The sequence below is a fragment of the Tiliqua scincoides genome, chromosome 1, assembly GCF_035046505.1.
Source record: "Tiliqua scincoides isolate rTilSci1 chromosome 1, rTilSci1.hap2, whole genome shotgun sequence".
In the NCBI taxonomy this organism is placed as follows: domain Eukaryota; kingdom Metazoa; phylum Chordata; class Lepidosauria; order Squamata; family Scincidae; genus Tiliqua; species Tiliqua scincoides.
In genome coordinates this window covers 305,554,393-305,579,777 of record NC_089821.1, presented here as the reverse complement: position 1 = coordinate 305,579,777, position 25,385 = coordinate 305,554,393, and the positions used below count along the sequence as shown (strand labels likewise).

The 25,385-nt window shown below is 44.6% G+C and overlaps 1 protein-coding gene and 1 non-coding gene across 3 annotated transcripts in view; one reads left to right on the top strand and one right to left on the bottom strand.

The window, feature by feature from the left end:
* The window catches only part of BRF1 (BRF1 RNA polymerase III transcription initiation factor subunit), a 180,581-nt gene that overhangs the window by 82,416 nt on the left and 72,780 nt on the right, over nt 1–25,385 (top strand). For both annotated transcript variants that reach the window (XM_066629563.1, XM_066629554.1), the window contains exons 7-9: nt 3,433–3,472; nt 3,557–3,649; nt 5,329–5,580. In XM_066629563.1, the coding sequence (XP_066485660.1) occupies nt 3,433–3,472; nt 3,557–3,649; nt 5,329–5,580 (385 nt within the window). The remainder of the gene's footprint in view (nt 1–3,432; nt 3,473–3,556; nt 3,650–5,328; nt 5,581–25,385) is intronic.
* LOC136638372 (U4 spliceosomal RNA) lies at nt 9,706–9,842 on the bottom strand. Its single transcript, XR_010793598.1, has one exon. It is a non-coding gene; the product is annotated as a U4 spliceosomal RNA (small nuclear RNA).

Sequence of the window (25,385 nt, the reverse complement as noted above, 5' to 3'; positions counted from 1 at the left end):
AGAATGGAATAAAAATTTAATAAAATGCAATTTCAGGCAGTATTTTTGTGTGATTCCTGTCTGTCTCTTTCCCTTCCAACTCAATCCTAGACCATAGAACCAATTTACGACCCAATCCTGTCTCATGAGCCACCACTGTAAGTCCTACAACAATGGCACAAAAGTTGCCCCATTGTTCTGCGGACCAGGCACGCCAGCACAAACATTTGGAGATGGCGTTGCAAAGCAGTTACAGTGTGGCACAGCTACAGAATGGAGTCTGCAGGGACGTATACTGAGAGATGAGCAGGGATGGGTAGATCCAGTGTGACTTGACTTGAGTCGAGTCACGAGTGCCCCTGTGACTCAACTCGAAAACAAGTCCTCCAAGTGACTTGCCGAATCTCCTGGAGCATTTTCGTGACTTGAAAAGACTTCAATCATGAATCTTTTTGATACACGTGTCAGGCACAGAAAAAAATGGAGCTGCTGCCAGGCTGTGTGTGTGTGTCAGAGCTCTCTTTAAACACTCTCTTGTTGCTCCATCTCATCTGTAAACAGGGTGGGATGGACTGCATGAGAGCGGGGACAGAGGCAGCAAGAGGGAGGAGGGTCACGCGTAGCAGCTGTGAGGCTTAGCAGGATAACCCAATCCTTTGCAGCTATACTCAGAAGTAGTCCCATTTCAACCAGTCATTCAATGAGGCTTCCTCCTCCCAAGTGACAGTGAAGCTCACAGCAGCCATATGATTGGAAAACGAGATCTCTGTGAACCTCCTCCTCCCCTCCCCGCTTCCTCACCTCCTTTTTCCCTGGGCTTCTCTAGCCAATTACAAGGCAAGAACCCCCTTGGGTTTCTCCTCCTGCCCTCCTTCATCCAAAGAAACAAATCAAACTGCCCATCCTTTGTCCAATGACCATTGGTTCCTTCAGACATGGACAAGATAACCAGCTCCCACCCACTCCCCCGCTCCATGCAAGAGCAAAACATTAACCCTTCCCTGCCTCCTGGCTGGAATTTCCCTTCTGCTCACCTGGTCTGAATGATAGCTTCATGAGGTCTTTCATGCCACATAAAAAGTAAGCAAGCAGTAGTAGTAGTAGTAGTAGTAGTAGTTGGCAACCTTCAGTCTCGAAAGGCTATGGTATTGCGCTCTGAAAGGTGGTTCTGGAACAGCGTCTAGTGTGGCTGAAAAGGCCAATTCGGGAGTGACAATCCCTTCCACACTGGGAGCAAGTGCAGTCTGTCCCTGGCCTGTCTCCCTGGCTATGGGCCTTCCTTCTTTGCCTCTTAGCCTGACTGTTGGCCAAGTGTCTCTTCAAACTGGGAAAGGCCATGTTGCACAGCCTGCCTCCAAGCGGGCCGCTCAGAGGCCAGGGTTTCCCACTTGTTGAGGTCCACTCCTAAGGCCTTCAGATCCCTCTTGCAGATGTCCTTGTATCGCAGCTGTGGTCTACCTGTAGGGCACTTTCCTTGCACGAGTTCTCCATAGAGGAGATCCTTTGGGATCCGGCCATCATCCATTCTCACGACATGACCGAGCCAACGCAGGCGTCTCTGTTTCAGCAGTGCAAACATGCTAGGGATTCCAGAACGTTCCAGGACTGTGTTGTTTGGAACTTTGTCCTGCCAGGTGATGCCGAGAATACGTCGGAGGCAGCGCATGTGGAAAGCGTTCAGTTTCCTCTCCTGTTGTGAGTGAAGAGTCCATGACTCGCTGCAGTACAGAAGTGTACTCAGGACGCAAGCTCTGTAGACCTGGATCTTGGTATGTTCCGTCAGCTTCTTGTTGGACCAGACTCTCTTTGTGAGTCTGGAAAACGTGGTAGCTGCTTTACCAATGCGTTTGTTTAGTTCGGTATCGAGAGAAAGAGTGTCGGAGATCGTTGAGCCAAGGTACACAAAGTCATGGACAACCTCTGGTTCATGTGCAGAGATTGTAATGCAGGGAGTGAGTCCACATCCTGAACCATGACCTGTGTTTTCTTCAGGCTGATTGTCAGTCCAAAATCTTGGCAGGCCTTGCTAAAACGATCCATGAGCTGCTGGAGATCTTTGGCAGAGTGGGTAGTGATAGCTGCATCGTCGGCAAAGAGGAAGTCACGCAGACATTTCAGCTGGACTTTGGACTTTGCTCTCAGTCTGGAGAGGTTGAAGAGCTTTCCATCTGATCTGGTCCGGAGATAGATGCCTTCTGTTGTAGTTCCAAAGGCCTGCTTCAGCATGACAGCGAAGAAGATCCCAAACAAGGTTGGTGCAAGAACACAGCCCTGCTTCACGCCGCTTCGGATGTCAAAGGGGTCTGATGTGGAGCCATCAAAGACAACAATGCCCTTCATGTCTTTGTGGAAGGATCTGATGATGCTGAGGAGCCTGGGTGGACATCCAATCTTGGGGAGAATCTTGAAGAGGCCATCCCTGCTGACCAGGTCGAAAGCCTTTGTGAGATCTATGAAGGCTATAAAGAGTGGCTGTCGTTGTTCCCTGCATTTCTCCTGCAGTTGTCTAAGGGAGAATACCATATCAGTGGTGGACCTGTTGGCTCGGAATCCGCACTGTGATTCTGGATAAACGCTCTCTGCAAGTACCTGGAGCCTCTTTAGTGCAACTCGGGCAAACAACTTTCCTACAACGCTAAGGAGAGAGATGCCACAGTAGTTGTTGCAGTCACCCCTGTCGCCTTTGTTCTTGTACAGCGTGATGATGTTTGCATCCCTCATGTCTTGAGGTAATCCACCTTCTCTCCAGCAGAGACAGAGGATTTCATGCAGCTCAGTGACGATGGTCTCTTTGCAGCACTTTAGGACTTCAGCAGGGATGCTGTCTTTTCCAGGTGCCTTGCCAAAGGCAAGGGAGTCCAGGGCCACATGAAGTTCTTCTAGGGTTGGTTCACTGTCAAGGTCCTCCAGCACAGGCAGGCACTCAATGTTGTTCAGCGCTTCTTCGGTGACTACATTTTCTCTGGAATATAGCCCAGAGTAGTGCTGCACCCAGCGTTCCATCTGCTGCGCCCGATCCTGGATGACCTCGCCTGCGGCAGACTTCAGAGGGGCAATCCCAGACAAACTCAAGTCTGCATGCGTGGGGATGAGTGCCGAGTCAAGGGGCCCTTGACTCCAGTGTTTTGCCGAGCCTTCCCTGTTCCTGACGCTGATTTTCGCAACTCAAACTCGAGTCACCTGACTTGAGTTCCCATTCCTGGAGATGAGTAACTGTCTCCTGGGCCCCTATAGGATCCAGCATGTGCTCTGTTGGCAGCGCTGTGAGTTATGGGCTGGTGGGGGATAGGATTGGGCTCTGTAACCCATCTAGATACAATCTGATATACTGAAATTTTTCTGTTGATTTTAATGTAGTCTGGTTTGTTCCTTTTGTAATGTATGGTTTTTGGTGTTTGTAAATCTTCCTGCTTTCCAGTTTTAATTTTGTTGCTTGTTTCTCTCTTTCTCCAGCTTGAGAAGGAGCTGTCAAAAAAGCTTGAAGAGTTGGAAGGTAAGGGCTACATTTCATAGAACGTTCTTTGTTTATGCCAGATATCCTTTGCGCATCGATGACACGTCTCTGTATTTATTGCAGGTGAAATATCAAACTACCAAGATGAAATAGAGATTGAATTAGAAAATAGCAGGCCAAAAGCAAAAGGAGTTTTTGCAAATTACAGTAAAGATGGTAAGTCTGTCTAAAATCAGGGTATGAGACTGATTTTACAACAGTTTTGTATTTCAGGTGTATAACTGTAGTGACTAAAGGGAAGTGGGTCATAGGTGTTCTTATCAAAAGGAACAGGTGGATGCATCTGCCCAACTCCGTCTCCAGAAGGAGATATAATTAGCTTCATCCCCCTTCCCAAGCATTTGGAAGCTCACAGCCATTGCAAACTCGCTAAACTTGAAAATCCCAGAATAAAGGAAAAAAGTATGCTGGCGATGGGGGATGGTTGCCATGCATGTCTGACTCCTCTGATTTAAAAGCAAAGCTTACAGAATGAGTTGATTGCTTTTGGAGGCTTCTGTGGGTGAGGAAGCTTTTGATCAAGAGGCTGTGGTCTTTGACTTTGGAGTGGGGTTTCTGAAGACTGGAAATGACAGGATACCAGCTTTTCTGTATGTAGCCCATCATGGCATCATAAAAGCAGATCCTCCAGCAACTGTTTGGGAAGTTGCTTGAGCTGGAGTGGGGCAGCTTTTGGTAGTCAGAAACCAATATTTGAGATGCCATATGGCAACATTAGCATGTAGAATCAGGACCGTCCCCCTCATGAGACCAGGTGAAGGCTGGGGAGGTAGTGAATTGACTGTCCTGCACTCTGCTTTTGCTCACCACCTCCTCTATTCCACTTCAACTAGCTGTTGCCCTGATTCTTTTCTCACTGTGTCTTCTTTCAGAAGAGCAGGAAGAAAGAAGATTGTGTATATGTGCATGCCCCCTCCCATAGCCCTTCCTTACTGCCATCTCTTCCATGACCTCCTTTTTTTCTCCACTTTGTTCCAATTTGACTAAGGGAGCAATCCTAACCCACTTTCCAGCAACGACATAAGAGCAATGCAGCTCCAAGGTAAGGTAACAAACATTCCCTTACTTTGAGGAGGCCTCAGTGAGCGCCACCCAACTGCAAGATGCAGTACATGCCCCCTTGGCACATCTATATCAGTGCTGGAAAGTTGGTTAGGATTGGGGCCAAAGTGTGCATCCCCCCCCCCCCCCGGAGAAAATTTGAGTGCCATTTTGAACAATGCTTAGGTTTGGACTGTCTCTGCTTAGACCTTTACTTGATATTTATTTAAATGTCCTGGTTGTAAGGGGAATGTGGGACATAAAGCTTTTCATCATGATACAAAATCATTCCAGTTTCTTTACTCCTCTCTGCTAGAAGTAGCCAGGCATTGCCAGAACAGTAAATAAACTGCATCCAGGGGGCTAATGAGCAAGTGGCTTTCTGCAGTTTCCTGTAGCTATTTATGCTATTCTGTCAACTACAGTCAGCTGGATTAAAGCCTTATTTGTGGGCTAGCACTTCTTAACATTGGTACGCTCCAATCTCTCTTTTATTGGACTCTTATATTGTACGCTCCAAGCTCTCTCATATTGTTAACAGCACATTTAGGTTGTACGTTCTGAATTGGTCCATATGATTACATTGGGTGTACATTTGACACTGTTCTTATAAAATAAGTAACATACTGTTCTGTTACTGAAATATGTAAAACATATGTAAAACATTCAGAAAACTGACAGGTACAATTTACTATTGATTATACTTTCAGGGTCTTAGCAAGCTTGCTGTCAGCATAAAGCATGCCTCTGTTTTAGCATATTAGATGAAATTATTTGGTCCTCTGCCCTTAAAGATTGCACCAAAGACAGTACCTCAAGTATACCTGGAGAGGAGGAGGGAGAAGACGAAGAACTGGAAGCAGCTGCCAATCATTTAAACAAAGACTTTTGCAGTGAACTTCTTGATAAAGACAGATTAAAGGAAAAAGAAGCTCCTGTAAAGCCGCCTGCCCTGGAATCACTGCTTGGACCTCTCCCTACTGCTGCCAGTCTTGGAATAACAGAATCTATAAAAGAGTTTATATTGACTAAGGATCAGGACCACAGTAAGTATGATCTAAGCTGGACAGTCAAGTTGAGTTGTGAAAGATGGTGGCAGTTCATGTGGACTTCCACTTTGCTGTCAAAATTGCTGCAAGGTGTTCTGTGAAATTTTGATGGTGGACATCCATTCTGGTAGTATTTTTGTAATGGGCCATGAGCCAGTGGTCTCACAGTAAAACAAAATGGAGTGGAGTGAAAGCATTCACAGCCACCCAGTAGGATATTTGGCACCCACATTAATTTCATAATAGTGTGGTGACACAGTAGACAATTCTTCTGTTAGATGTTTAAATTTCTCAATTTTAAAAAAAAATTTCTTTTGATCATTCCTCTATGTGAACTCTTGCACTCTCTGATGATTCACAGATGTTGGTGTGAATGTGCTGCAAACTTTTGTTAAGTTTTTGTATTGGGTTTAACTTCTACTAGGGTTCTGTTGCCTACGGTTGTCATTAAATTTACTCCGTTTTTTACTATGTTCTCTAAGAGGCGGTCTACACTGCATTTTGCCAAGTCTTACACATTGACGACAGGAAAGACAGGTTCCAAATTCCCTGCCAGTGGGCTTGTTGGAAGCTTCTGGCTGGCCTTTGTTGAAACCAAGATGCGGGACAAAGTAGACCAGGGGTGTCCAAACTTTTTGGCAGGAGGCCACATCGTCTCTCTGACACTGTGTTGGGGGCCAGGAAAAGAAAGAATTAATTTACATTTAAAATTTGACTAAATTTACATAAATGAATATTTAGAGATTGAACTTATGTGAATGGCTGAAGGTCTTGCAGTATCTCAAGGCCTATAAAAGGCCTTGTGGAAAGCAAGGCCAGCCTTTCCTTCACTGCCGCTGCTGCATCACAGACGTGAAACAGCAAGCAGTTGAGGGAGCCCTTGTCCCATAGCTCACGCTAGATGTCAAACAGTCGCCCTCATGCTTAGCGCAGTTGCATCGGGCCAGCACAAGCTCCAGCAAGTCTCCGGAGGGCCAGAGGCTCATTGGAGACTGCGGGCTCCCCATGGGCTGGATTGGGAGTCCCCGAGGGCTGCAGGTGGCCCCTGGGCCAAGGTTTGGTCACTCCTGAAATAGACCATCACTGTGATCTAGCAGGGTGGTTCTTGTGTGTTCCAAGGTGATGTCTTAATCTGCTCAATAGTGTTGGCAAAGTATCCGAATTCTGATGTTTAATGAAGAATGATATGTACAGTGAGCTCTTGGCACCCACTGATTCCAACAACTGCTGATGCCTCCCCATGTCTCAGAACAGCTCCCCAGAGTGACCAGAAGCTACTTCTGCAACTTCCGGTTGTGTCTGGGAGCTGTTCTGAGGTGCAGGGAGACCAATGAAGTGGGCTTCAGCCCAGTTTGAACTCTAGGTGAGCAACTGTGACTCTGCACCGACCTCATCCAGCATCCACAGATTTTGGTATCCTGGGGGTGGTGGGGTGGGGGCTGGAACCAATCTCCTGCAGATACCAGGGATCCTCTGTAATTGCAAAACTTGTTTCCCTCTTCCAATTTCAGAGCCAATAGATGGTATCTGTTCTTATTTCTTCTGGATCCAATCAATCTCCTCCTTGTTCCTCTGGGCTTTCATGTCCCTACTCTGTTATATACTCTGTTCTCTTGCATCTGAAACTTCCACCAAATTTTCACACCAACTGTCTACTCCCCCCACTCCTGTGCACCTGTTCAAATGCACCTGTTGACCTTCTAATTTTAGGTGTCAAGAAGATGGTTTACTGGTGATACCAAATAAATGGTAAATAGCAGTAGTACCATATGCTAAGTTTGGTAGTACAGGATTTGTGTACCCTAAGGAACGTTCCAGAGAAGTTGAGGTCATTGTTGTACTTTCACCTGCCATTTACTTGAAATTGTACCATTGTGTGCTTAAAAATTGCCTACCTTCACTTTGCGCTATTTAATTTTTTTAAAAAGATTTTTATTTTTTGCCTTCTTCCTAAAAGTGTCCCTGAATATGGCCAATTCCTCGCTTGTTCTTACTGAGTTATACATTATTTTTGTGTCCCCTGTCAGAATCCTTTAATGTGTGACCACTTAGGAATGCAGGGACTCAAATGAAATGTCCCAACGCGAGCAAATTACGTCCACAGTTTATGTTTAATGTATATTTTATGTCTCCTATCATGCTGCAAAGGTCTCTCTCAGTGGGGGATAATAAATTTCAGAGGAAGCAAACCTTCTGAATCCAACTTTGCGTGTATAGCCATAAATTTGGCAACCTTTATTTTTGGAGAGTTAGGACATACAAAAGAAAATATTTCTTTACTTGGTGTGTAGTTGGTCTGTGGAACACCTTGCCACATGATGTGGTGGCCTAGACGCCTTTAAAAGGGAATTGGACAAATTTATGGAGGAAAAATCCATCACTGGTTACAAGCCATGATGTGCATGTGCAACCTCCTGATTTTAGAAATGGGCTATGTCAGAATGCCAGATGCAAGGGAGGGCACCAGGATGCAGGTCTCTTGTGTGTTCCCTGGGGCATTTGGTAGGCCACTGTGAGATACAGGAAGCTGGACTAGATGGGCCTGTGGCCTGATCCAGCTGTTCTTATGTTCTGAAGTTCTATTCAGATGTAAAGTATAAGGATGTATCATGGATCATACTGAGAAAGTGGGAAATAAACCCTTAGAATGTGGCCACATGTTGGTTGATGAGATGTTATCTTCTAAGCTGAAGGTTACCCGCTCTGCATTGAGATGGTGGATACACAGAGTGAGAGATTTGATCAAATGAAACACAGGTAGTTTGGTTTGGGATGGGCGCATTTGTTGCATGGTTCCATTAAAACATCTCGATAAGCTAACCGTGCTCAGGAAGAGTCAATAATCGTAAAAATAATAATATGACCAAAATTAACACAGATCTCCCAATACCATCCACCCTCAGCATGCATAAAACCCACTAGACGGAGCAGCGGCATACAGATTTCAGTTAGACTTCAGATTTCAGTAAGCAAGCAATACCATAAAATTGAATATTGAAACAGAAACAGCACATAGAAAAAGCAGTCAATAAAAGCAATAGTAGAAGTGGTACACAATAAATAATAAATAAATCAAACTCATTCAATACCTACCCTAAGTACACTGGAAAACTAAATAAAAAATTTTCAACTCCAGCCAGAATTTTTCTAGGAAAGGGGCATCTCTTAAATCGCAAGGGAGGGAGTTCCATAATGGTGGCCCAACCTACGTTAGGCCGCTGACACCCTAATCTTCCTCAGGTGTGGCACCCATGGGCCCTCTCAGGGATAGGCCAGAACAAATTGAGGTAGATAGACCCTTAAGTCCATCTTGAGGTTCATCCATTATCATCCCTCAGATAGTCCCAAGCCTTAAAGGACTTTAAAGTTAAAATCAGCATCTTAAATTGTGCTCAGAAATGAATCAGCAGCCAGTGTAGCTGCTGGAGCAGAGGCTTAAGCCCCAAGCCCCAATCTGGGGCAGGCTGTACTAATTGCAGTTTTCAGATAGGCTTCAAGTGCAGTTTGATCTAGACCAGGGGTGCTCAATAGGTGGATTGCGATCTACTGGTAGATTGCGAGGCAAAATGAGTAGATTGCAGAGCCGTGTCTCTCCAAACTGTTAATATGTCAGTTTCATCTACTGACTAGATGAAACCGACATATTTAGCTGACACTAAACTGACACTGAAACTGACACTTTAGCTGCTCTTCAGGCATGCAGCAACAAAACTGACGAAACTGACTAGACTCCAGCAGGGGCTCCATACATTAAAGGGGGTGTCTGTCAGACGCTTCCTTCCCCCCTGTTAGATCTCCGGGCCTTGCTGGGTTCCAAAGTAGCTCTCGAGCCAAAAAAGTGTGAGCACCCCTGATCTAGACCATGCATTATAGTGATATAAATGAGGTGTCACCACCACTGTGGTCAGGTCCGAGTAGGTCAGGTACAGCTGCAGTTGGCATACCTTATTAAGCAGTAACAAGTGCTGTACTGCAACCCTCTGGGAAATTGCACCCCACCTCTGGAACTGCTTGATAATAACCCTCTTTTAGGTAACTAGTAAAATCTATCCTGTTCAGAAGGGCTTTCTCTTTCATGTAAAACGCCTGGAATAGGCAACTGTGTTCTCTACAACAATACAAATTCAGAGGAGTTTTAGAACTTTTGTTACACATCTAGGTTTCTTTTAAATGTTTTCAATTGTATTTCTTATTTCAAATAGCAATAATGGCGCCTCGGATTAACCTCATTGGTTACGATACTGCCACTGTGCGGTTCTTTTTTGCTTTTTAACTCAACTGTGGGAGCGGAAGAAAAAGTGGGAAAAATTGAGTGAATAATTATAATTCTAAAATGATACAGTCCTTTATCTTTTCTATCAGTTTTTAAAAGATGTAGTTTAGGTTTGAAGACTTAACTTCATACATGAGAAGCACCAGCAATGTACCACGTCAAGGGACAGCTGTGTTTTTTTCTGTGCTGGCAGGGTTTTTTCACCAAACATCATAATTCATGATGTCACTCATCAACTTGGCGGAGTTCTATCCACTTTTGGCAAACGTGGGCATGTTCAAACGTGGTGTTGCTGTGTCAACAAAAGTTGTTTAATACCAAGTGTTTTCCCTTTACAAGCTTTTATGTGAAACAGATTCACATACTGGCTACTGCTGGGCATGTTAAACAACTTAACATGCTGCTTCCTTCTGGGGCATATTTGAGGTGTGAACTGCGGTGTGCGGAGGAGCCTCAAGGAGCAGCTGCCAGATGGGGCTTCCAGGTTCTTCTCCTGGCAGTGACATCATCACTGATGAAGTTTGGTGAGACCTGGCTGGCAGTGCGGCCAGCTGGGGTTTCACTGATTGGCAGATAGACAGGGAGTGGGGAGGTTTAAATGGGCAGGAGAGTGGGGCAGAGGCAGAGGATGCAGTAATGGAGGGCAAAGCATAGATAAGAGAAAGAAGACCAGAAAGGGAGGAGAAAAGTGGTGATGGAAGCACAACTGGGAGAGAGGGTGAGGAGGAGAGCTGGAACATGAGGAAATGAGGCAAGGTGGACAAGAAGCAGGATATGGAAGAGGTGTTGTAGGAAAGGAAGAAGGGTGGAGAAGGCTGGAGAGGAAGTCTGCAGTAAGAAGTAAGGAATAGACGGTAGAAGCAGGAGAGGGGAGAACAGGAACCCCAGGGTCCTACCCCTGCGGGCATGCAATGCTACATCCTCCCTCCCCCAGACCTGCTCCCACTGGGATCTGTGCTGTAAGAGGCAAGGTAGTATTGCCCAGCAGAGATTCTTCTGGAAGCCAAGGTGGGACCTTAGAAGACAGTGTGAGTCATCTCCAGCAGAACCTCCCTTCCCGTTTCTTCTTCTATACTGTATATATTCCCCTCCAATAAATTCCCCATCTGTATCAAAATTTAAGCCTCCATGGGTACAATCCTGAGTCGCCCTTGGGCTGGTGCACGTCCCTTGCGCTGACCCAGGAGGGTTGCAAACATGCTGTAAGGCATGTTTGTGCCTCCCCATTAGCCCATTAGGCTGGCGGGCGGAGGTGCACCAGTCTGCAGAGGCTGAATTCAACCTCTGCGCTGATGGAGGGACCGAGCCTTGCTCGGCCAAGCTTGACTGAGCTCAGCTGATGCAAGACTCTGGGTGGGCGGGGAGGAGGCAGGAGGGAGGCGTTCTAGGGTAGGGGGAGGGCAGGCAGTGGGCGGCCTTGGGGACGGACAGGTGGGGAGCAGGTAGCGGGGCTGAGATCCGGCTGTTATGCCGGTTCCCAACCCCATTCCCTGAGTAGCGCGAAGCGGATTCAAGCTGCTCCACTGTCTTCAGACATGTGCTTCTCAGGAGGTAGTGTGAGTCCAAGGGGACCCATAGGTCCTGCAGTGGTTTATCCAGGGGTAAAGGGAAGAGTTTCCCCTTACCTTCGACTGAGCCACTGTGGTGCCCTATCTCACGCTGGATACAGTGCAAGATAGAATCCGTGTCTCTTTAAATTAGAGTATGTTGTTCACAACTCCCTGTGACACAGAGTTCCCCCCCCCCCACGGGTTGAGCAAGAGCGTGGCAGGGTACCCACTGGAGGTCCAAGGGCTTGTTACTATTCAGTATGCAAAGACAATTTGTCCATCCTTCTCATTTGACTTTTTAGATGGAAGTTAAGCAATATGAGGGTCCATTCTTTTTTCCTTATGTGTGCACCAATCTCTGAGATTCATCTGTCATTCTGATGGGCCCCTCCATCACAGTACAGGAGAGGTGCATCAAAGGTCATGATCAAGGAGATGGAGATAGGAAGAACTTGACCTATAAATGGTGAGGGGACAAGGGAAAAGACCTCCAGCTGAGTGGATGGATTGCATCTTTTATCTGCAGCTCTTGTGGTTTTATCAGACAATTATTTGGATGAGCAGTCACTAGCAGCTGGCAAAACGAATTACAGTACTGTACTCCTTTGCTGGTTTCTCTCTTATTGGTTTCTCTTAACACAGAAACCTCTTGTTATAATGACCATAAGAGGTGATCATATTGATCTTGCTTATTACCAAAGCGTTACAGAAAATGAAAATGTAGAGATCAAATTGAGCTTTTGTTGGATTCAGGTGAAAATGAAACCCATTAAAGGACCATTATTAAAGCAGCGGTCATTGCCTTGATTGAAATGTCAAACCTGTAGACCTCCAAGAAGACTGTATCAAGTGCCCAGAGAACTCATCATTGCACTTTCTATTGTGAATGAAGATTTATTAACCTGTGTTGACAAGTTGCAAAACTTGCCCTTGGCAGAAGGTGATACAAGGGAGCACAGATAGTATTTTGCTGGAGTTAGCTGCTTTGAAGAGAGCAGGACAAATGATCGATCAGTACACCGAGCTGTGGAATCCCTTGGGCATGATATTCAGTTTACTTTTTTCCCCTAGAAGACCCCTCTTTATGACTTTGACCTCTTTAGGCCCTCTGGGAAGGTGATGCAAAGCTGTGCTAATGAGATCTCCGCATAATTATTAGTAGCACTGATAGTGCTGTTATCCTAAGCATTTTTTTGGTACAAGAAGCTTGGGCTGTGGAGCGAAAGAAACATTATTATGAGCCTAGAATCAAATTTAGTGTTTTGGAACACTACCATTCTCATATTAAACATGATGAATCAGAAATACGATACTCAGTTGGTCTTTGAGTTGAGCTCCTCCCATTCCCACGTGAGCATTTATTGGCCAGGCTTTCTGAAGACCTGGGATACATTCCGGTTTGCTTTGTTTATAAATGTTAAAAGTTTCTGTTTTCCTTCTAGACCAGGGGTGCTCACACTTTTTTGGCTTGAGAGCTACTTTGAAACCCAGCAAGGCCCAGAGATCTACCAGAGTTTTTTTTACAATGTTCGCGCCATCATAACATATAACATTTATGTGTACAATGTATGTTGGTGTACCTTGAGCCCCACTGAGTATAACAGGACTTATTCCTGAGTAGACATGCCTAGGATTAGGCTGTGAGGCTGCAATCCTAGCCACACTTACCTGGGAGTAAGCCCCATTGAGTACAATGGGCCTTACTCCCGGCGTTTCCTCCCAGAGGCACCTGAAGGGGGGGTTGGCACTCCGCGATCTACTCATTTTGCCTCGCGATCTACCGGTAGATCGCGATCCACCTATTGAGCACCCCTGTTCTAGACCTTTCTGTGCAATTGAATATACCATGCAGCATAGTAACAGTCATTAGGTCTGACCAGATTTAGTCATTCCTTTGTATACTTTAGCACATTTTTGTCCACAAATGCAGCTTATCTATAAATCACTTCCGAATTGCAAATAAGAAAGTACTTAAATAATAGATTTTCCTAATGAAAATGATCCCCTCTCCCGCTTTTATTCTTTTTGAGTAAATGGAATAGGTGCCAGTGTCGTATACCTTGCAAGGGGTAATGCAGCTGGGAGGGCTGTTTGGAACAGGAAAATGGCTCCGTGGAAAAGGGCTAAGAAACGTTCAGTTCTCTGTAACAGGCGTCCCTTTCAAATTTTTGTCTCAGCAGCTGCATTAGATAAAACAAAATAATCTGTAAAAATAAATCTGCAAAATCGCACATAATGTTCTATCCTTAGATTTCTGTCGCTAAAGAATATTCAGTAGTCCTTTACATTCCTGATTCATTCATTCAGATGAATGCAATGAATTCAGAGATAAAAATTTGTGCATAATATGAATACATACACTCTATTCTTAAAAAGAGTGTGTCTAACACTTCCCAATGCTACACAGCAAATCTGACTGCATATTGGCTCAGTAAACATAATATTTACTAGAATATAAGGGGGAGGGTAAACATTTTGTTTGCAGCGTGAACATATCGGTAGCTCTTTCAAAGGAGTCATGGCCTCGAGAATTGTTTGTTTGTGTCTGCTATAAATGATAATCTGTTGAAGTAATCAGTCACTTACCATTCTGTCCTGGCTCGGAAGTAGTTGTACTGGGTTCTATTAACTGAACTTAAACAACAACAACAACAACAAAAAGTGAATGCAGGAGAGCCCATTTAAAAGGGGAAACAGCAACAGGTTCTGAATGCCCACATGTAGTAGAATGTGCACATGTAGCTTTGTTTGTCTGTATAAACTCTGTGGGCAATTTGTGTCACAGAAGAGCGAGAGTCTAAAAGGAGGCTGATAAATCTCCCTGACCAGAGCTTGTGATTTATAAAGGAATTGCATATTATTTTTGAGGGATGCATTTCCTCTGAATTTAGAAGAGAATGAAAACAGATTTCAAATACCTAGCAGCTGTGCGTGCACCAGAGTTCCCTGCATCCAGGAGCTTTCTGACATCTTCAGTAAACAGAGAAATACACAGCACACACTGTGGAAAATTCCTGGGTGCTCTCAGAGTCTCTTCCTCTCATAGGAAAGGGTGGTAGGTGAATATTGCTGGTTGTTTATAAGTGGCAGCCTATCCGAGTGTGCATACAACCATGCCGTAAAGTGGTGGCTTGCAACATCCTGCAAAGTGGTGGGAAGAATTGTATTTCTATGTGCTGCTTTCCCAGATTTCCAATCAGATGTGGCTTTTCTGTTTTCAGAAATGGCTGTCGTTTTTCACCCAGGTTGCATGTTAGTTTTGGGTTCCAATTAGAAGTTATTTTCGTCATGTGATTGGAAATGACATTCTGCTTTTTTTATTGGATAAATATCAGGCAGACCCTCCCCTCCAAGTTTGGGACTATGTTGTAGAAGGAGGGGCTTTAATTTCTTTATTTAAACAATGTGTAACCTGCTTTTCCCCTCCTGCAAGAGTGTTACCCTCTGCCCTTGACATGCTTCCAGTCTGGCTCCTCCTATTTGTCTCCAGTCTGGCTCACCACTATTTGTCCTAGCTGGAGAGCTTCTTTTGTTGCTAATGAGAGCCTTTTCTCCCCAGGGCAAACAGCAGTTGTACCTGGAGGTGAATATGATTTGGACATCGACCATGGTGAGAGCAGAGGGTTAAAACCCCTCCTTCCACACTGTAGTTCTCATCTGGCTGCTGTTTACTGAATCAACAGGACACACTCTAGCCTGCCTAGTGCCTTGTTTAAAATAATGTCTTAATTTGACCCTCCGTAGAGTGCCTCAGCTGTGAACATAACTTGTATATGGCAAAACACTGTCAGAGCTTCCTCCAAATGAAAAATTGTTTGGACTGCAAGGTTGTATTGAAAGAGGTCTTGACTAAACTCCGCAGAAATTAATGTTGCTTAGTTGTGACTAACTGAACATGTCTGCACAATTTCAGTGGCGATTAATCAAGATTTGTTTCTTTGGAGCACATTGAGCACAAGTCTGCCTGTCTTATCAGAAGCGAGTAGATAGAATGCAAGCATTTTGAATAATGGGCGCTATTTACTTGGGGGGGGGGTTTACACTATCCTAGATCTACACATTTTATCTACATCAGTGTTTCTCAAACTATGGGTCGGGACCCACTATGTGGGTCGCGAGCCAGTTTCAGATGGGTCCCCATCCATTTCAATATTTTATTTTTAATATATTGGACTTGATGCTGCCATGATATGTGACTGCATTTGGGGAAATGTTATAGACCTGTACTTTTAACAAGCTACTGTGTATATTCTAACAATGATAGTCAGTGGGACTTACTCCTGGGTAAGTGTGAGTAGGATTGCAGTCTAGGATTGTTAAAAATTTACCTGCTTGATGATGTCCCTTCTGGTCATGACATCACTTCCGATGGGTCCTGACAGATTCTCATTCTAAGAAGTGGGTCCCAGTGCTAAATGTGTGAGAACCACTGATCTACATATTAGTAGTCTCATGGGGTAACATGTGAGGAGTGTTTTTTCTTCTTCAAGGAATTGCATCCTTGCACTTTATTATTAAGCTATCATTTATATCAGTGGCTCCCTAACTTTTTAGAGGCCCTAGAGCAGGGGTATCCAAACCCTGGTCCGGGAACCAGATGTGGCACACGACAAGCCTCTGTCTGACCCGTGACAAGCCTCTGGTCCCCTGCAAGCATCTGGCCTGCATGTGACCAGAGATGTGCTCCAGTTGCATCTGGAGGGTGGTCTGAGGGTCGGGGAGGCCATGCATCTCTCCTAAGAATGCCTTCTAAAGGCCTAAAAAATCACTTCCTGGTTTTTCTGAAAAACAGAAGTGACGTTTTTGGGCTGTCTCAAGGCCTTAGGCTTTCTAACGTATTTATTTAAATTTTAGATTTAAAATTTATTTATTTATCAGGCCCTCGACAGATATTTGATGCGGCCCTCTGGCCTAAAAGTTTAGAGACCCCTGCCCTAGAGGCCTGGTTTATAAATGCCAAGTGGTTTGGCTATCTTGATTGGGTAGCAGTGCTCCCCCCAGTAGCAGCTTATTTAACCTTCATGAACATAGCCTAACCTGCCCTGCCAATTTTGCGAACCACCAAAAATTGGGTCATTATCCACTGGTGGGTCCTGGACCCACAGTTTGAGAACTGCTGGTTTATATCAACTTAATATGGAAAAGGTTCGCCTTCTTTATGCTGCAACTAGGTTTTTTTATTGAGGTTTTATGTAAAGTAGGGCAAAAAAGTCTGTGGAATTGAATTTTGTTTTGCTAAATGTTATGCAATAAATCTTTTGAGGACAGTTTGGTTTTTTTTAAATGTAATTTCAAATGTGAAGCATTAGTTTGCTTTTGCAGCAGCAGTGTTTTTAATTTTCTCCTCTGATACAGTGTTTCTTTAAACTCGCTTAGTTGTGCTAGTTAACTATAGATCTCCCAGGGCTCACTTTTACATTATTCATCCAGGTCTGTGCTACTGTGTGCGTGGGTGTTAAGAGATATTGATGTTTGGTGTGCAGGTCCAAGAAAACAGGGAAAGAACTTTTTGTGTGTGTTTAATCAACCAATTTTTTAAATGCAGGACAGAGGTTGTCAAATCAGCAGTGGACCAAGCGCTGGGCAAACAAGGCAAATGCCCAGGGTGCTGGGTCCGCATGCCTCTAGGAATGCATGGGAAGCCTCCTGATGTGGTTGGAAACTGTACTTCCGGTTTTCTGGAAGTGCAGTTGAAGACCGCAGGGAAGCCTCAGAAGCCCTGTCGCACAAGGCTCCATCACACTCCACAAGTAGGAGGGTAGCTTCGCATGCAAGAGGGGCAGCATCTCACAGGGGGTGGCATTGCAGACCTTTGCCCTGGGAGTGGGGAGAGGTAAGCCCGCCACTGTGTCCAATGCATAACAAGCGTCTCTATCAGTTAGAACTTTTATTGTGGGGCTATCCATCAACTCTTTGTGACTCTCAGCATATAACATACAGTCACTTTGTGATCTGTATATATGTCTCCACATTCTTAAATCCCTAAAACCCAAATCCTAACCAACTTTCCAGCACTGGCATAGCTGTGCCAGTGGGGCGTTTGATGCGTCCTGCAGTTGGGTGGCAGTCATGGAGGCCTCCTCAAAGTATGTCTGTTCCCTTACCTTGGAGCTGCATTGCCCTTACCTCAGTGCTGGAAAGTGGGTTAGGATTGCGCCCTAAATGTTATGTATGCCAAAAGCAGGCACAATTGCCACGAAGCTCTGTTCTAATGGTAAAAGCCAGACAATGTTGAAACATGCCACACACAAATTCAGGGCGTTCCCCCACTCACATGAATCAAGAGTGGTGACAGATTCTTTTCTTTTCAGGGTTTAGATGCCACTGGTTTGCCCCAGTTATCCTCTTTCTCATGGTACTGTCCTGGGAGGTCTGGGTAATGGAGGTTGATTGCTCTAGTGCAGGGGTCTCCAAACTTTTTGGCCAGAGGGCTGCACGAAATATCCTCCGCAGTGCTGAGGGCCGGAAGAAAATTTAGATATAAAATTTAAATAAATAATTTAGAGCTGGAACTTTAGATGAATGAATAAATGAATGAGTGGGCTCATTCACTCAGCCTCTCCGGCCCTCAGAACACCCTCTAGATGCAATCAGAGCACAGCTCTGGTCATGTTCAATCAAGTGGGCCAGAGGCTTTCAAGGGACAAGAGGCTGGCCGCGGGCCGGATAGAGGCTCGCTGCAGGCTGCATCTGGCCCCCAGGCCGGGGTTTGGAGACCCCTGCTCTAGTGAGGAAAAATGTAATCCAGAACAGGGATACCTTTGCATTCAAAGTTCTCAACATAGCTTTATAGGAATTGCATGTTCAGTTTTATCCTTACAAGACCAGGGAGGAAAGAATTAGGAACATACTCAAAGGAAGCTATCCCATTGTAGCCTTAGCCTATCAGCTGTTGCTCATTTAGGCTGCCAGCCTGCATAAACAACAGTAATTTCAATAGTAAAAAAAAAAAAAAAGTGCTGTTTTGACCTGTTATCGTTGGGCATTAGAGAGACACAAGTTATATAACCTTTCTGGGGGGAAGAGCAAGCAAAATCTATAAATTCATATCTTCTTTACAGACTTTTTTCTTTCATTTTTTTTTTTTGCACAGTTCAGCCAAAGCTGTAATTGAAATGCAGAAAGCTACCACATCACTGGCACCAAATTGCTAATTTCTCATGCTAGTTAGTTTATTCTCTGTGCAGCTGTCCCTGCTGCTGCTTCTTTTTTTCTTCTTTCCACCACATTAAAGTTACTTGTCTATTTCGGTCTCATGCCTGCCTCATTAAGCAGAATGTACTCTTCAAACATTTCTTCTTAAATGAATAGTCTTGATCATCCAGAATCTACCTATTGGCATTTTAAAACAGGGTGACTTCTTTAAAAGCTAGCATTTAAGTGCTGCCTTTTCTCTGAAGGCATTTGGATAAATGTAGTTCAATTAACATAGATATTATGAGAGAAATCATGCATTAAATACAGGTTTTGTGTATTTAGAAACTTAAGGTGTTGTTTCACAAGATAGTAAGCACTGGCCTATGGTGCGTGTGCTCCAAAGTTTGCCTGCAACCACAGGCAAACTATCTTTGTCACAACCGTCTCTTGCAGAGTTGAGAACAATGCAAAGGCAGATAAAGAAGGAGGTCTCTAGTTAACAAAACTAGGACTTCTGGTTGCTCAGACTCTATATTTCTTTGGCTGGAATTATGTAACGGCCTGAAGGCTGAGTTCTTGCTTGATATACCATCAGTTCAAAACTGCTGCAGGTTGGGTCCTGACTAGCTCTCTTATGCCGCCCCCATACTATTTTTTAAATTTGGGACTTTAGATTGGCCATGCAGCTTTGGCAGCCAGAGTTCAGTCTACCAGATGCTTCTCTTGTGAGAACGTTGTTTAGCATGAGCAGGGCTTGGAGATCATTTTATTATTATTTAATGAATTTTTATCCGTCCTTTCTGCCACCCAGTGGGGCGCTCCAGGTGGCTTGCAACATAAAAGAATATGCAATAAAAAATTAAAACAATATTAAACCATTAAAACCAAAAACAGTTACAACAATAAAACAAATCAGACCCCACTGGTTCATTCAGCTTAGTACAGTCTGCTCTGGTGGTTGCCAACCAGTTTCCAGGGTATCAGACAAGGGTCTTCCCTGCCCTACTTGAAGGTGGGAGAGGTTAAACCTGGGACTTTCTACTTTCAAAACTGAGCTATAGAACCTTCCTAATTGTGCTCACCTGATTTCTTCCTTTTAGTACTATACAATCTATAATGATATGTAACACATCTGGAATTTTTCCTCTGGGTGATTTATTGCCAAAATCCAGTTGCTGTTCTAACAGCCCCCCAACCACCAGCTCAATTGGGAAGGGGTAGGGATATCAAGTCTATTGTGATTCTCTGTGTGGCCAGCTTTCGTCTTTGGCGGTTCTGCTGAAAACAAATTTGTTTTCTCTTTGAACGGAATGGAGTTAGGAGGCCTAGCATTGTAAAATGTGAAGACACAGGCTCTTGTGAGGTAAAGTGATTTGTACATGTAGGCAGGAAGAATGGTGAGAAATTCTAGATCATTCTAATAGAAAAGTATCTGAAATGAAATGTTACCAAAACAAAAAGCTTATATTTAGATTTGTGTCTGGTCTTTTTTCCAATGTTGATAGATTGGGGGGGGGGGTGGAGAGTGCCCCACTGAGGAGCCCACCTTATCCTCTCCGCCAGTATCCCTCCTCAAGTTATATGTAATTTACACTCCTGTGTTGCTATGTAAATGCACTCAAACATTCAGAGCCAATGTAATTCTGAGCCAAATAATCTCCATTTTAGTCCATTGGCTTGACTGATAAGCTCAGAACCTTCTTCCTGAATTTACATCACAAATATGTGTTTCTGAGCTGCTTTGTTGCATGAGAAAAAGCAACCTTCTCGCCACTTTTTATGTATCGCATCTCTCTTTCCAATTAAAATATGAGGTAGCAAAGCAGACCAGAAGCAAAGAAAGCAATCTGTTGGTTCAGTAACAAATATAAAGGGGGAAAAAATGATGTATTCATAATCATGATGCCAGTGGGCAGAAATTCCCACAGCAGAACCTAGACGTGTAGCTAGTCTCAACATTCCCAGAAGTTACTGCCTGCGAGCTCTGAAACGAGCAACACTTCCAGGTTCTGCTGCAGAAGTCAAAGTTTCGTTCTAAATGAGTGGGAAGAACTCCATGTTCTCTTGTATCCTAATTTTAAAAAAACCACAGTTGCCTAGATAACGGAAAGTGCCTTCTGCAAATCTCCTATGAATGAAATTAGTACACAAGAAAGAAAATTCCATTGTTATCCCCTGTGCGACTGTCGTGAAAACAAGTTTGCTACGTGTTAATGGAATCAACAGCAACCTGTGAGGAATCGCACTTCTCCAGAGTACGACAGATTACAGTGTTTCCCATGCTGCTAACCTGTTTATAATGCAGCTGTGGCAAAGCAGCATTTCTTTGGGATTTCTTCTTCTGAGGAATGGCAATGTGATCCAGTGGATACTGCATGCTGATTTTGATGAATTTTTATCCTTCTGGTTTATTATCAAGTCAGATTTCTTAGTGATAAATAGTAGCCACTTCTACATTAGGAGTGTCAAAATCATATTAATTTGGAGCATTAAACTTATTACTCTGCAATGTCCAGGAGTCACATTTATAACTTTGCTCTACAATATAATTGATTTTGATGGGAGAGAGGAAGCCAGAGTAGGGCCAATTGGAAGTGTCTAAAAGGACTTTGCGCCATTTAATTCTAATATACCTTCCATGTTTTGATGTTTAGACTACTTATACTGGTACCTCTGCTGCTGTAAATGATCACCTTCTCATTTAAGGCCTGAATCTATCATTCTGATTTCCCATCATCCACGGTCCCTTCTCAGATCAGAGAGAGAGAGAGAGCTTGTTCTCTAAATCTTCTCACATGCTCAAACAAGTGGCCTTCATCCATCCAAGCTCAGTGTTCCTGTCCTCCAAGTTTCCATTTCTGCTGACCAGTGACCCCTTCCCCAGATTCATTCTGCAACTCCCAAATGGAACAGCTCTCCACTCGTCTCTGTTCCCTCTGTTCCCTCTGTTTACCAAGGTAAAAGGTAAAGATTCCCCCCAGCATTAAACCTAGTAATGTCAGACTCTAGGGGCGGTGCTCATCTCTTCGTGTTTCTAAGCCGAAGAGCCAGCGTTTGTTCGTAGACTGTTTCCGTGGTCATGTGGCCGGCATGACTAGACACCTGAGCACATAGAATGCCATTACCTTCCCATCAAGAAGGCACCTATTTATCTACTCACATTTTTTATATGCTTTCAAACTGCTAGTTTGGCAGGAGCAGGAACAAACAACGGGAGCTCACTCTGTCACATGTATTTGAACTGCTAACCTTGCAGTCAACAGGCTCATTGGCTCAGCGATTTAACCCGCTGTGCCACCGTACCCCCTGTGTTCCTCTCAATTGACTCCGAAATTGTTAATTTAAATGGAAAGGGGAGAGGTTGATGCTAAGACATGCAGGATCAGTTGTTGATAGTTCCACCAGTTTGCACTACCAAGGACATCCCTTTCCTGACATCTTTAGTTAGGACAGGGAAGGTCCTCCTTATGCAATCCTAAAGAATTTCTGCTGGTCGGCTTAGGCCAGGGGTGCCCAAACCCTGGCCCTGGGGCCACTTGCAGCCCTTGAGGCCTCTCAATGCGGCCCTCAGAGAGCCCCCCGTCTCCAATGAGACTCTGGCCCTCTGGAGATTTGTTGGAGCCCGCACTGGCACAATGCAACTGCTCTCAGCGCGAGGGCGAATGTTTGACCTCTCATGTGAGCTGTGGGCTCCCTCTACCGCTTGCTGTTTCACGACTGTGATGCAGTAGTGGCAGCAAAGGAAAGGCCAGCCTTGCTTTGTGCAAGGCCTTTTATAGGCCTTGAGCTATTTCACGACCTTCATTCATTCATATAAGTTCATCTTTAATATATTCATTTATGTAAACTTATGTAAATTTATTCAAATTTTAAATGTAAATTAATTCTTTTTTTTCCCCCCCCGGTGTCCGATACAGTGTCAGAGAGATGATGTGGCCCTCCTGCCAAAAACTTTGGACACCCCTGGCTTAGGCAATGCTCACCTAGCTGGATCAAAGAGTTGCAAGCAGCTTCATACATTCAGCCTGTTCTTCTGTTTCTTTGCCTCTTAACACCTTTTAATTTACTGTGTCATGCTCACAATTAAGAGTTGTTGTGGTAAGAGGGTGGATTGGTTGAAACAGGACACAAGTGTGTGATTATGTGTGTTTGGGTCAAAGTGTTGAGCCAAAGAACTCTCCCCCCATAGATGAAAACTACTTGTGTTGTCAGAGCCGTGCCCTTGGATTACGTGTAGCAGAGTTGGCCACCTACGTTCTGAGAAATATTTCTAGAATGAAACCTTCCCCTTTGCAGAGATTCTGAGCTGTGCTTTGTGGCCGCACAAATAGAGCCTTGTAATGCTTTTGTGTGTTTGGCAAGCTTGGCCTGTTTTATTTTTGGCTCAGCTGGGTTCCCTCCCCCCCTCCCTGCCCAAGCTTGGCCCAGCTACACTGGCTACCTGTCAAGTTTTGGTTTGGTTGTAAGATGCTTCTGCACTGACTTGTAAAGCCTTTTTGGAAGAAAGGCCAAGTTCTTCTCCGAGTCATTAATTTCCCGACTTCCTTTGCCAGCAGAGGTCAGTTGACTTGGACCTGCTTTATTTCTGCTGTACTTCAATACATCACTGTCAGGCTTCTTTTTTGTGACAGCCTTGCAGTTATTCTGTCCTTTGCAAAGACTTTGAGGCCCAAATGTATCCACCTTGCTTCGCCTGCCTGAATACAGTGGCGCTCATATGCTGGGGGTCTGCATGTGACAAAGGATTAGTGTTGACTTTTACAGATGAAGACAATATCCCTTCCAGCTAGTTATCGAGTAAGGGATGTAATGAACCTTTTTAGCATTCTAAGTTTTCTTTTGTAAAGCACAGCATATTTCTTTTTTACCACTGAAACCTCAGTTGCCTTTTATATATATATAAATTTCGAGTGCTCCTTCTGTGCCATTTTATTTTTGTACCATTCCTACAAAGTGAAGCCAGTAATTCTGACATGGGTTGGGCTAGGATGGGGAGAGTCCTATTTAGCAGACTTAGGGCACAATCCAAACCTTGAGTTCGGCCAGCCCAAGTCCCTTGGGCCGACCTGGGAGGGTTGCAAACATGTCGTAAAGCACATTTGCACCTCCTCGAGGGGAAACCAGGCTGGCGCTCTGCACTGGCTTCTCCGCCGCTTGTGTCGGCCTGCCTGTTCCGACACAAGCGGAAACGGTAGGCTTGGGGGGGGCGGGGGGGAGGAGGAGGGAGGGAGGCATTGCTGGGCGGGGGGAGGGAGGGCGATGGGCGGCCCTGGGGGAGGGCGTGCAGGGAGCTGGAGGACAGGCTGGGATCCAGCATTTATGATCCGGCAGTCAGGAGGTGGCGCAAGTCCGAGGAAACCCATTGTGGCCAGCAACCCATACCCAGGGGTAAGGGGAAAAGTTTCCTCTTGCCTCTGGCTAAGCTGCTGCTGGCCACAATCTTGTGCTGGATACAGCACAAGCCTTCTGGCTTGTCTGTTCCAGTGCAAGTTAGGATTTTGCCCATAGGCTGCAATCCTAACCATACTTTCCTGAGAGTAAGCCCCGTTGAACAAAATAGGACTTACTTCTGAGTAGACCTGGTTAGGATTGTGCCCATAGGCAGACTATAGGCTTGCAAAATCTACTTTTGGCCCAATCCTATCCAACTTTCCAGTGCTGTTGCAGCCATGCCAACAGGGTGTGCACTGCTTCTGTGGTGCTGGTGGGTAGTCACAGAGACCTCCTCAAGGTAAGGGAATGTTTGTTCCCTTACCTTGGGACTGCATTGTGATTGCATTGGTGCTGGAAAGTTGGATAGAATTGGGCCTGTCTCTGTTCTGCTAGAACCTCATGGTCCACCAACAGGAGTCAGGGTTAAAATAATGACTTGGACAGTGAAGCCAGATGTGAAGTAACATCTCTGTGTGGAGCCAATTATTACACGCTTTGAGTTGTAAAATGGGATAACCTCCATGTATAAGTGCAGATCTACGTAAGTTAAAACTCATAGGTTCTAAGCAGCCCAACTTGGGGGAGGATGGACCATTTGTTACCATTGTTAAACAGTTGGGGTCAGAAACTCTTGCTGATCTACTGCACTCATTCAGAGATCTACCAGTAGATCTTTCTTTACCTTCTGATCACTACTGCTATATAGAATGGTCAGACCCCGTTTGTCTCCTTACTGCACACCTGCCGCCATGCTGCTCTGGCCAAGTACATAGTCTTCACCAAGCTCCAACTTCTCTGGTGCAGTCATTTGGCTGTTTAAGAAATGAAAAAGAACAAAGAAATGGACATCGTAAGATTTAAATTATTGGCAGGATGTATTAATTATTGTGAGCACCTATGCTAAGGCAGCAGATTAAGGCCTCTGTTGTAACATTATTTCTCATATACTCATCAGCATTTCAGTAATGAAGGTAGGAACAATCTTATATGTATTTGTGCCACTCCTGTCCTTGCATCGATCACTGCCTCTCTCCACCACCCTCTCACCACCACATTACATGTTGCTGAAGAATCTATTAGTCATGATGGTTAGAAGAAACCTCCAGGTGAAGAGGCAACATGCAGCTAAATACCTGTTGATGAGGTGCAGCAGTGGAAGGGGAGGTATTGCTTGTTTATGGGCCTCTCAGAGGCATCTGATTGGCCACTGTGGGAAGAAGGATACTGAACTAGTTAGACCTTAGGTCTGATTTGTCATGGTGAATCTTTAGTTCTTGTCTTCTCCATCCTCTCTCCATCCTCAAATAGGTTTATTGAGCTATGCTGACTTCCCAAGAAATGTGTCATGTTAAACTGACCATAGCAATTTATATTTAAGAACGCTGAATAGATTTTTTTTTTACTAAGGC